Source organism: Sander lucioperca, chromosome 17 (genome assembly GCF_008315115.2).
Source record: "Sander lucioperca isolate FBNREF2018 chromosome 17, SLUC_FBN_1.2, whole genome shotgun sequence".
In the NCBI taxonomy this organism is placed as follows: domain Eukaryota; kingdom Metazoa; phylum Chordata; class Actinopteri; order Perciformes; family Percidae; genus Sander; species Sander lucioperca.
Window position 1 is genome coordinate 26,708,004 of NC_050189.1, and position 12,558 is coordinate 26,720,561.

Here is a 12,558-nt window from a genome sequence, read left to right on the forward strand (position 1 = left end):
TCTTAGGGTCTTAGGTGCCTCAAGGGGCGGTAAACCACGAACACCGTGGTGGACACCGGTGGTCAGGGAAGCCGTCCGACTGAAGAAGGAGTCTTTCCGGGATATGTTATCCCAGAGGACTCCGGAGGCAGTTGCAAGGTACCGAAGGGCCCGAAGGGCTGCAGCCTCTGCCGTGAAAGAGGCAAAGCAGCGGGTGTGGGAAAAGTTCGGAGAAGACATGGAGAAGGACTTTCGGTCGGCACCAAGGTGCTTCTGGAAAACTGTTCGCCACCTCAGGAGGGGGAAGCGGGGAACCATCCAAGCTGTGTACAGTAAGGATGGGACGCTGTTGACCTCAACTGAGGAGGTAATAGGGCGGTGGAAGGAGCACTTTGAGGAACTCCTAAATCCGACTAATACGCCCTCTATGGTAGAGGCAGCGCTGGAGGATGATGGGGGATTGTCGTCAATTTCCCTGGTGGAAGTTGCTGAGGTAGTTAAACAACTCCACAGTGGCAAAGCCCCAGGGATTGATGAGATCCGTCCAGAAATGCTTAAAGCTCTGGGTGTGGAGGGGTTGTCTTGGTTGACACGCCTCTTCAACATTGCGTGGAAGTCGGGGACGGTGCCTAAGGAGTGGCAGACCGGGGTGGTGGTTCCACTTTTCAAAAAGGGGGACCAGAGGGTGTGTGCCAATTACAGGGGTATCACACTTCTCAGCCTCCCCGGTAAAGTCTACTCCAAGGTGCTGGAAAGGAGGGTTCGGTCGATAGTCGAACCTCAGGTTGAAGAGGAACAATGCGGATTCCGTCCTGGTCGTGGAACAACGGGCCAGATCTTTACTCTCGCAAGGATCCTGGAGGGAGCCTGGGAGTATGCCCAACCGGTCTACATGTGCTTTGTGGATCTGGAGAAGGCGTATGACCGGGTCCCCCGGGAGATACTGTGGGAGGTGCTGCGGGAGCATGGGGTGAGGGGGTCCCTTCTCAGGGCCATCCAATCTCTGTACGACCAAAGCGAGAGCTGTGTCCGGGTTCTCGGCAGTAAGTCGGACTCGTTTCAGGTGAGAGTTGGCCTCCGCCAGGGCTGCGCTTTGTCACCAATCCTGTTTGTAGTATTTATGGACAGGATATCGAGGCGTAGTCGGGGTGGAGAGGGGTTGCAGTTTGGTGAGCTGGGGATCTCATCGCTGCTTTTTGCGGATGATGTGGTCCTGATGGCATCGTCGGCCTGTGACCTTCAGCACTCACTGGATCGGTTCGCAGCCGAGTGTGAAGCGGCTGGGATGAGGATCAGCACCTCTAAATCTGAGGCCATGGTTCTCAGCAGGAAACCGATGGAGTGCCTTCTCCAGGTAGGGAATGAGTCTTTACCCCAAGTGAAGGAGTTCAAGTACCTTGGGGTATTGTTCGCGAGTGAGGGGACAATGGAGCGGGAGATTGGTCGGAGAATCGGCGCAGCGGGTGCGGTATTACACTCAATTTATCGCACCGTTGTGACGAAAAGAGAGCTGAGCCAGAAGGCAAAGCTCTCAATCTACCGGTCAGTTTTCGTTCCTACCCTCACCTATGGTCATGAAGGCTGGGTCATGACCGAAAGAACGAGATCCAGGGTACAAGCGGCCGAAATGGGTTTCCTCAGGAGGGTGGCTGGCGTCTCCCTTAGAGATAGGGTGAGAAGCTCAGTCATCCGTGAGGAGCTCGGAGTAGAGCCGCTGCTCCTTCGCGTCGAAAGGAGCCAGTTGAGGTGGTTCGGGCATCTGGTAAGGATGCCCCCTGGGCGCCTCCCTAGGGAGGTGTTCCAGGCACGTCCAGCTGGGAGGAGGCCTCGGGGAAGACCCAGGACTAGGTGGAGGGATTATATCTCCAACCTGGCCTGGGAACGCCTCGGGATCCCCCAGTCGGAGCTGGTTAATGTGGCTCGGGAAAGGGAAGTTTGGGGTCCCCTGCTGGAGCTGCTACCCCCGCGACCCGTTACCGGATAAGCGGAAGAAGATGGATGGATGGATGGATTAATGCAATAAACTACACATCAAGCACAAACAGGCCTTTAAAAGCCTATACAACTGTTGATATGATATTCACCAGTGCATGTTTGATACAGGTCATAAAAAGCCAAATTTCAACAGCCAAAATCAACTTTGAAGCCCTTGACTAGTTCCTGCTTGGCTCAGACACACATTCAATATCCGCACATTATGGATTTACTACGCTGCCTATAAGAGCCAACTCACTTTCCCATTTAAATAAATCACACTAAGTAATTTCTTGGCAGTCTTCTGTTGAAGACGGTATTAAATCAAGAAGGTTTCAGGACACACAGTGCTGTGATGGTGCTTCCCTGCCAGATTAAATTTGTTATAACTAAGTGTGTTATTTATTGGCTCTTCGTCATCAAGTTAATTTGATTTAAACATAATCAAATAGTTTTATGCCATTATATGCATTGCAAAGCATAAAAAAGGACACATGACAGGACAGCAAAATTGCTACGTAGAAAAGTGGGCATTGTTATTTCTTTTTCTTTTTTTTAAGATCATTTTTTGGCCTTTATTGGATAGGACAGCCAAAATCTGGAAAGTGGGAGAGAGAGGGAAATGACGTGCAGCAAAAAGCCACAGGTTGGAATTGAACCCACAGCCTCTGCAGTAAGCACTGAGCCTTTGTACATGGGGCGCACGCTCAACCAGGTGAGCTACCAGGGAAGCCCCAGGGCAGTGTTATTTCTAATACATGGACCATTATGCAGCCATATTTCAGTCAGAAGAGATATAATTTAAGAGTGAAATAAATGTATAGACATGGTGTATGATGAGGTTTAGAAATGTGAAGAGTGTTTGGCGATTAGACCCCATCGGATGCCATGAAAAGCACAGGACTATCCCCTGATGGAGTCTAGACACTGGTGGTGGTGAAGGAATAAAGGCAAAAACGCCTGAGGATCTGGATGGATGCGATGTGGAGCAGGACTTCTGTTGATGGAAGGAACCCTGGGCACTGGATGTGATGAGAACTGGAGGGTGAATGGGCTGGAGGAGGGTTGCATCCATTTCACACTAAAATGGCAACTGGCAGCAGCAGAGAGGTTTAAAGGTTTGACAGCAATGATATGATTGGCTCACAGTAATTGTGGCAAAATCTGGTTGGTTTAACTAAAAGAGTGAACGCCCACAGTCAGCTGACGAGGTTGTTAGAGATGAGTGAGAAGCATAAAAGTCAACGAAACTTAGGAGCATGGTCTTTTCTTTTCGGGATAACAAGCTGTCGGACTAATAAGCTTTTGGTCCAATGGGACATTTTTAGGACTATTGGGGTTTCGGGAATAATGGGCTGTCCTGGAAACAGGAGGAAAGTTATAGACTGTCCGGTTCTGTCCGAAGATCTACATGTTACTCATTAATATGTTATATCTCATTTGTTTATCTCTAAGTTGCAGTTTTTCTGTAAGTATGGATTAAACGGTTACTTTTTAAAGTTTAGCTTTACGTTTAAGTACAAATTAAACAAAGGAGATATAATGCGTTAATTAGTAAGCTGCATCCCCTCAGCCTAACTGTGCAACATCTGACAGAGCAAACACACCAACAGCCACTCTGAAGGTTGCTTCTGCCTGCAGTGAATGCACGCACAGGCTCACACAGACACTGCCAGAAACACAGTGTGTAGTGAGCGTGCATCCGTGGATTTGCTGGTGTGTTGTGTTGGTTGCCCCGCAGCACATTAACTCTCTAAATATAGCTACAGCTCAGAGCTCGAAAAGGAAGGCCCAGTGTCGAGACAGCCGGGGATTAATCATTACTCTCCCTCTCACACACACACACACACACACACACACACACACACACATACAAACATTCCTACACACTCACCCGCATACTAAACATGCAGGTGCAAGATATGCACAACATACAGAATGTATGTACAGAATGTATGTGGTTTTCATTGAGGTGGATCATGCACACACACACACACACTCACAAAAAGAGCCTGCTACTGTTTGCAACGCATTCTCATTCTCGGCTCTTATGTTATCCTACGACAACGTACGCACACCCATTCGTATATCTTATTAAATTATGGACGCTTGGTAGCTCAGAGGTTCCGGAACTTCCGTCGGCGCCGGAACAATCCAAGTCAACCTTCGTCGATCCGGACTGTGACCCACTCATCCACCCCGACCTCCTCCCTACGCGGTCCACAGCGTTCTTATACAGCGGCAGTCAATGTGGTGCATACAGCATAAATTACATGGAATACATACGAATTACAGTGCTTTCCTTTTCGTAGCTAATATGTAGGACTGGTTCATGAGAACAGCCTGTACTGTTGCATATTTTTTAGTGTTCATTTAGCAAGCTGGTACATTTGAGGACTTAAGAGATATTTTTAGCAGTGCTGTATGTTTATGATCTATACACCTATTTGTCTACATGTTTTGCTGTGTGAAAGGCAAAAAGGAAAACAGAAAAAAAGAGGGTTAGGGTTAGCACTACAAAGGGAGAGTACGACTGACAGAAAGATTGAGATGCAGAGAAAATGTCGGTGCTGCTGCTGCTGCTGTAGGTAAACTAGGTTGCAGGTCCAGGGTGGTGGGAGTCAATTGATTGGGATTGTAAAAAAAAAAAAAAAAAAGTGGAAAGCTTTTCTTTATAGAGAGGAATGAGTTTGTCAGTGCAGAAGGGACCGACTGAGGCAGTTAACAGCCGCCCACCTCAACGATGTAGTCCGCTTCCTCCGAAATTGGGTGTGGGAAGAAAAACACACACACAGGAGCAGAGAGACAAATAACCATCTCTTGACGAAGAGCTGCTGAGCAAAAGATGACTGAACTACAGGGAGATTATGAGGGAGACCAAGTGCTCACTTCGTTAAAGAGAGGAGCAACGAGAGAGAGAGACGCACAACGGAAGAGCTGCCATTTTTTGCAGCCCCCCTCACTTGTTCTATTACACCAATAGGCGTCTTCCTTTCTTTTCTTTTTTCCTTCTCTGACTGAAGGATCAAACGCACCCAGGCTCTGTGTGTTGATTTTGAAACAATCGGATCGATCAGGTTTGTCCTCGAAGCCCAACCAGCACCTACGCAGCACTGTTGGAAAACTAAATAAATGATGACGGCCACGAAGAAAATTTCAATTTATACTAGAAACCATCTGTCAGTAGAGATGTAACGATACACTCAACTCATGAGCATTTTGAGTTCACGATACGGTTTTCTCAGGATCTTTTTAAACGGTGAGCTGCAGACAAATGACTGAAAAATATTCCTTTATTTATATAAACTGTGTAAAACAAGAGATGTGTCCTCTTATCGAAAGTGCCGCTGAAATTGGATTTCATCTTAAATAAAAAATAAATAAAAGAAATGAATAATTAGATTTGTAAAACAATACCCACACCAAAATAACTGAATAAATAGAAAAAAAATCTCTCCAAATAAATAAACTAAGAATATGTGACGTCTGAATTCAAACAAGTGAAATCAAAAATAGATTACGCCCAAGGCCGTTTTATCGCAACCAGATGTGATCTTTACACATTGATATTGATTTTTAACTGGTTCACACAATGCATCGTTACATCCCTATCTGTCAGAAGTGCAGAAACTGAAACAACTAGTATAATTCATCATCTAAAAGCAAAATCAGTTCATTGTAAGAGCTGTTTTTGATCCGAAGCACAATGACAAGCAAGAAGCTGAGTGTACACTGTATCTCTGCATCTTCCCACGCCGGTGGACAGTCAGTGACAAGCTGGAAACAGCCCAGCCTGAGATCAGCATCAGAACAAACAGGCAAACTCCCAAGTTTGTTATTTTGGCATCAGTGACTTCGTTTACATGCACATAATATTCTGGTTTTTGCCCTTAATCCGAAAAAGACGAGATTCCGACTAAGCTGTTTACATGGCTGATGAAAGTGAGTATTCCGCTAATTCCCGTTTACATGTAGCTGTGCAAAATACGATTTTTTCAAAGTTTACCAGCTGTGGCGGACTAGTTGGACCATGCGAACACAGCGTCCCTCTTTCATTCCTTCAACCAGCTTCTTGAAACGGAATTTGGTGTTTTGGTGCATAGACAAATACATAAATCGGTAGCGATGTGTGCGCATATCCAAAAACCTGTTGATTTCCAAGTCTTTGATAATGTTTAAAAGTAGCTGTGTTTCTCCTTCTTATCGGGTCTGCAGCCTTGCAAACTGTTGGCTGGTTGGTTTGTGTACAGCAACCATAGCAACGCACAGAGCTGACCATAAGCCGTAAACAGGCGAGAGGCCGTAAACTGCGGTAAAAACCCTAATTGAGACGCATATTCCGAATGCGCTGTATACATGTCCAAAGAATGCTTCTAAAACCCGAATAATACCGGAATATCCCACGTCTTCATCGGAAAATGCTATATTCGGAAAAAGGCCTTATTCAGAATATCCAACCAGAATATGCTGCTTACATGACCTGTATCAAATTCTGAATATTGTCATATTCGGAATAATGGTGGAATATTGGTGTGCATGTAAACATACTCAGTGATGGATCCTCTTTTTGCCTCCCCGCTCTACAGGGAAATCAGCACATAGTCAGATACAGGAAGTCAGTGCCAGAGGCTTGTCAACACGCAGCTACCCACATCTTCTTCTTTTCTCACTGAGAGCCTTCCCGGCAGTATAATCACAAAAAGCCGTGAAATATTCATGAATATATTTGACAACCAGGCAGCCTGTTGAAAGGCCATCACCTGCTTTGGAAAGGAGAATTGGGAGAGCTAATTTAATGAACAGCTTTTCTCCCAACACCGTTGGTCAAATATTGCATATCAAACAGTGAGATGATAGAGATTTGTCAAACCTCAACCAACATCATATTAACCCTTAAATCCTTCATTTTTCCATATCCCATCTGTTGAAACTGATGCTGAGGACAACATGGTGTCAGTCTGTGGAGCTGTTTGTTTTGCCCTGACTCCCTCTGACAGGCTGCAGTATGCCCAGAAACACTACATGGTCTGCTGGGCAAGAGTGGGTGAAGGGTAAGGGTGTGTGTGTGTGTGTGTGTGTGTGTGTGTGTGTGTGTGTGTGTGTGTGTGTGTGTGTGTGTGTGTGTGTCTCAGCAGCCTGGGGACGGGAACATCACGTCAGTGGACACTTTGACTCATGCTGGTTGACCAAGAAGAGGAATGTACCGTCGCATCGCCTCTCTCCGTGTACACAGGAATCCAGTCCAGAGTTTAACATGGTTGACATGAAAAAAAACAACAACATCCTTGATGATGTGTTTTACAGCCATTGCACCATTTGCCTTATTTTTCCTTTCAGCTGGAAACACAGTTTTCAGTTCACTCACAGAACTAATGTTAGTTTAATTAGCCAACTACAGTACAACAGTCAATTCCTCAGGCACCTTTCTGCTAATCAAAGTCATTTAGCTGGTTAATGTGATTCTGCTTTATAGTTGTCGTGTAATAGTGATGTTTTATTGGGATTAGGGCCGCAACTAACATTCACTACATACACTCAAATGTCTTGTTTTGTCTTGTTTTGTCCACACCTCAAAGACATTCAGTTTACTGTCACAGTGTGAAGAAACTAGAAAATATTCACATTTAACAAGCTGCAATCAGAGAAATCTTATTGACGCAACTGATTACTCGCTTAACAAAATAGTTGCCGATTAATAGTCGACAACTAATCGATTCATTTCTGCAGCTCTAATAGGATAGGTAGGAATTTTCTCTCACGGCACTAAAATCAACTATATATGATATTGATATGACAGCAGAAGTTTCAAAACATCAATTGAAATTTAAATGATAGAGCTTGTACGGCATGTGTTGGCGTCACCTAGATATCCTGTGTATGTGTCTCAGCTAGGCATGGGCCGGTGTGAGATTCTGACAGTATGATAACCTTCAGCAAAAATATCACAGTTTCACGGTATTACGGTATTGCAATTGCAGCTTTAAAATGTTTTATTTTGAAATGTATAGGTGGAAAAAAGCCCAATGTATTTTATTGTTAAACACACTGCACACTGGCAGGGAGAAGGATTTCTGAACAGCTACCGACCAGCTAGTCTCAGGGCTGTCAGGTATTTTAGTTAATAGTTTTAAAAAGGTATGTGGCACATGTACCACCTCAGATGGGAAATACAGTACTGTACTATTTAATGTCTCAACGTATACATCGTGTACTCCTTGAGATGATCTTTTACAACTATGCAGCAGCCCAGAAGGCTCTCTTTTAATACGAGAGTGGCAGCATTGAGTTTTTTTGTACTAACTAACGGCTGCACCGTATGAGGGAAATATGCGATAAAGTTGTTGAATATCGCGATAACGATATCACTTCCAATAAATAAGATATAAAAGTCTACTCAGTTCTGCATTTCTGCTGCTTTCAGTATTCTGCTAAAATACAACAAATTGGGCGGCTGGGGTAGCTCAGTTGGTAGAGCGCTCGCCCATATATAGAGGTTTACTCCTTGACGCAGCGGCCGCAGGTTTGACTCCGACCTCCGGCCCTTTGCTGCATGTCGTTCCCCCTCTTTCTCCCTTCAGCTGTCCTGTCACAATGAAGGCCTAAAATGCCCCCCAAAAAATACAAATTTTGTTGAATTTAAAACAAATGAAGGGACATCATTTACAACATTTTTTATTGAACACATGAAACATTGAATTGGATATAAAAGGCAGCACCAAAAAGAATGACAGTTGATATTGCCACGACGATAACAAACAATATATTGTGCAGCCCTACTAATTCATTATCATAAGAAGTAACTCATGAATCCGTTCCACATGAACGCGGTCCTTTTTTTTATTTTTAAAGATTATTTTTTGGGGGCTTTTCCACCTTTAATGGACAGGACAGCTAGGTGAGAAAGGGGAGAGAGAGAGAGAGGGGGAAGACATGCAGGAAATCGTCACAGGTCAGACTCGAATCCTGGACCTCTGCGTCGAGGCATAAACCTCCTCTATGTGCGCCTGCTCTACCAACTGAGCCAAACCGGCCCTTTAATGCAGTATTGACCGGGCTCCCTCGGGTGTTGTGCCTCCTCCACAAATCAGCCAGTGGTGAGACTGTTAAACAAAATGCTGCCGTTGTAACCTTGTTGTAAACTTGTACCGTGTTAGCTACTGCTAACTCCACCATGCCATCAGAGAAAACAAGCCAAACGAAGTTGTCACTCATCTGGTGATAGCACTGTGCTTTCCTACGCTGTGAAAAGAGTGTGTGGATGAAGCATTAAGTTGTTAAAGCTGACTCATTTAGCCGCTGGCTCTGTGCTACTCTACTGCTTGTTTGGCTGTTACTGCAAAACCTCACCTCCGCCACTCGTGAAGTTTATACATTAAGTTACACTGTGGCATGGCAACGGTACGCATCAAAACGCCCAATGCTCTGACCATTCTGCTGCGTTGATTTGAATTGGGAATGTCTTTCTATCCATTTTATTTCTATGAGTACAACACTGGTGTCCCTTCTGCATGAGTCTATTTCTAGTTTACAGTGAAGGGGTGAAACCAATGAATGAAAACGTTTATGTGGATGTCCAAACAGTGTTGATGATAAATGTAGTCAATTGAAGCAATACATTCCTCAGTGCGTGCTAAATTGACTGGGAAAGCTTAGTTCACTTGCTCGCGGGCGCTGTGCCGGCAACGCCTACATGTACCAGGATGCATTGCGCACAAGCTACTTGCAGCCCAGCCAAAACATAGTGTAGCCCAAGTTGTAAAAACAACATAAAAACAGGAGGCTTCGTAGTCCAAAGCACCAGTGTGAACCAAGACCCTAAGAGCTCTTTATTATTTCCCACGTTGTCAACGACAGCACATTACAGCTTCACTACTTTCATTTGACATTTCACAATAAAAGCCAACTTAAATTCACTCAACAAAACAGCTTACAATAGTGCCAGGTGACAAAACTACCTACTCATTACCTACCCTCTCGGCCATATTTTGGGATGCCATTTTTGCTGATGGAAATGTAGCTAGTTCCGTAGCATCTGGCTACCTGGGCTAAATCCAAGCTGAACAGCCTGTAGTTCTTCCTTGCCTCCAACTACGTCACTGAATGCAGGAAGAACAAATTTTGCAGCTACAAACTGCAGCTTTCTCTGTCAATATCTCACGCACCGAGGAATAAATTGCTTTCATCGACTACATTTATCATCAACTCTGATTGGACATTAGAGCTGGGCAATATATCGATATTATATCGATATCGTGATATGCGACTAGATACCGTCTTATATTTTGAATATCGTAATATCGTAATATGACATAAGTGTTGTCTTTTCCTGGTTTTAAAGGCTGCATTACAGTATAGTGATGTCATTTTCTGAACTTACCAGACTGTTGTAACTGTTCTATTATTTGCCTTTACCCACTTAGTCATTATATCCACATTACTGATGATTATTTATCAAAAATCTCATTGTGTAAATATTTTGTGAAAGCACCAATAGTCACTACTACAATATCGTTGCGGTATCGATATCGAGGTATTTGGTCAAAAATATCGTGATATTTGATTTTCTCCACATCGCCCAGCCCTATTGGACATCCACATAAAAAGTGGCAAAATAGTCTTTTAGGATCTGCATGATCCCCCTGCTGGAATATACTGAATCTACCAGCACAAAGGTACACCCTCGTGGATAAATGTACATGATTTATGTTCACTCTCTTTGTAGTAAAGCATGAGCACAATGAGACAATATTGCTGTGTAATGCCAATGCTACAGCTACTAGCAACTTGCATCATGACTTGCTCCGAGATACACAAGAGATGGACCAAAATGCCAAGTCCTGGGTTTAAAGCCACATCACAACATTTTAAGAATAAAATGATTCTTTCTGGAACACAGGTTCCCGAAGAATAAGACACATCTGTTATTTGCACAGTTTATATAAATAAAGGAATACGTTTCAGTCATTTGTCTGCAGCTCATTCTGTGAAAACAAATCGCATCTTTAACTTAAAATCCTGAATCGCATGGAATCATGAGTTGAGTATCACATGATTACATCCCACAGCAACCTGCGTCCACCAGGAATATAAATGCCATGATGCAGCAAATGCAATCGTAGGCTTGCCCTACCCTTAGTCATTCCATTTTAGCTGTATTTCTAATCAGTGGGTGCTACTTTTTTTAAGCTGCAGCTCTACCCTGCCTGTTCAATAGAACCACTCCTGCGTCCCTCGACAGTATAGAGACTGTGATGAGAGTGATGATAGACAACAGGGCAGGTTGACACTGGTAACCTGACATCATCCTCCCTGTGCGTCGACAGGTTGGTTCTGCTCAACAATTGAAATACATAAGCACACAATCCAGCAGTCAGCTACGCACTGCTCTGCTGCTCCACACCGCAAACAGCAGCTTACCAGCGCAGACACATATAGCAGTTTGGAGGCTCAAGCTAAGCAGCAACGCTTAACCTCACTCTTTTGACCAATACCATCAAATTCGTGCTCGACATGCTAGTTGCACACGATGTGCCGAGCTGCTGTGAGCACTCACACAAAACGGCCACTCTGTTATTTAACATGCGTAGCTTGTGAAAGATTTTCAGTGGCCGTTTTTTTTTTTTTTTTTTTTACGCAGCCGCCTCGGCTCAAGGGCAAGCAAAGCCCAGGATTAATACAGAAGAATTCCCAGAGAAGGCAGCGGTTAGCAGCATGAGGGGGGGTCTGACACTGGAGCTAATAATGCAATTTTGGCGGAAATGATTCCCCCCGGCACACGTCAGGGTTATGGGGCTGCGACATCATGTGAAATAAACACCAAATTCTGCTCTGGCGGTGACATTCAAACGCTAAAAAGGTTCCACGTCTACTTAACAATTTGACGTGAAACAACGCTTGCACGACATTTTAAGCTATGTTTCCCCTTATTTTCCACACAGAAACACGAGGATATTACAAAATGTGTTAATGTCTTAATAAAACATACACTACATATATATATATATACACACGGTATATAGCTTATATCTTACCCGGGCCGCCATCTTCACGGTTGCGGTAGATCAAAGGATGCAGCTCGGTCAATGATTCATAGGACAGCGGGGACAGTGAACGGAAAAGGCTCGGCAGCAGATGGGTGTATAAGCTGCAGCGCTCCTCGCGCTGATTGGCTGAATCAAGCGGAAGCTTAGCTCGCGTGCGGTTAAGGAGGATCACTCGTCTCTCCCTGATGTCCTGCCGTGCAAAAACACTGCGGAGACGGTCGACCTGTGGCTCACTGTAACAGCAGTGAGCCTAAAATGTCGACAGTTAATGATGCACATTGGCACGTGACGTGGACACGCATTTGACTGGCAACTCTCGTTTTTTTATTGACCATGAATGTGTAGAGCCCGCTGAGACTGTACATGTGATTATGTTAATACATTTGAACTGACTTGAATGTTATAACTCAACCATGTATTTATTTATTTATTTGTAACGTATCTACTAGACAACTTGTCATCTCATGCTATTTTCGCCCTATGAGTTTATAAAACATCTTTTATTTTGGTAAATATCACGTCTTTCTCTGCTTCAGCACCACAGACAGCGCCCCAGCTGCAC

The 12,558-nt window shown here is 44.4% G+C and overlaps 1 protein-coding gene across 3 annotated transcripts in view; it reads right to left on the reverse strand.

Annotated features, from left to right (window-relative positions):
• LOC116052933 (vesicle-fusing ATPase) overlaps positions 1 to 12,227 on the reverse strand; it is a 54,767-nt gene extending 42,540 nt beyond the window's left edge. Inside the window, exon 1 of one of the 3 annotated variants that reach the window (XM_031303789.2) lies at positions 11,985 to 12,221. In XM_031303789.2, the coding sequence (XP_031159649.1) occupies positions 11,985 to 11,996 (12 nt within the window). In that variant the 5' untranslated portion in view covers positions 11,997 to 12,221. Of the gene's footprint in view, positions 1 to 11,984 lie in introns of all 3 variants that reach the window. The other 2 variants (XM_031303790.2, XM_035994014.1) reach the window with 2 other exon arrangements.
• Positions 12,228 to 12,558: the final 331 nt, after the last annotated feature.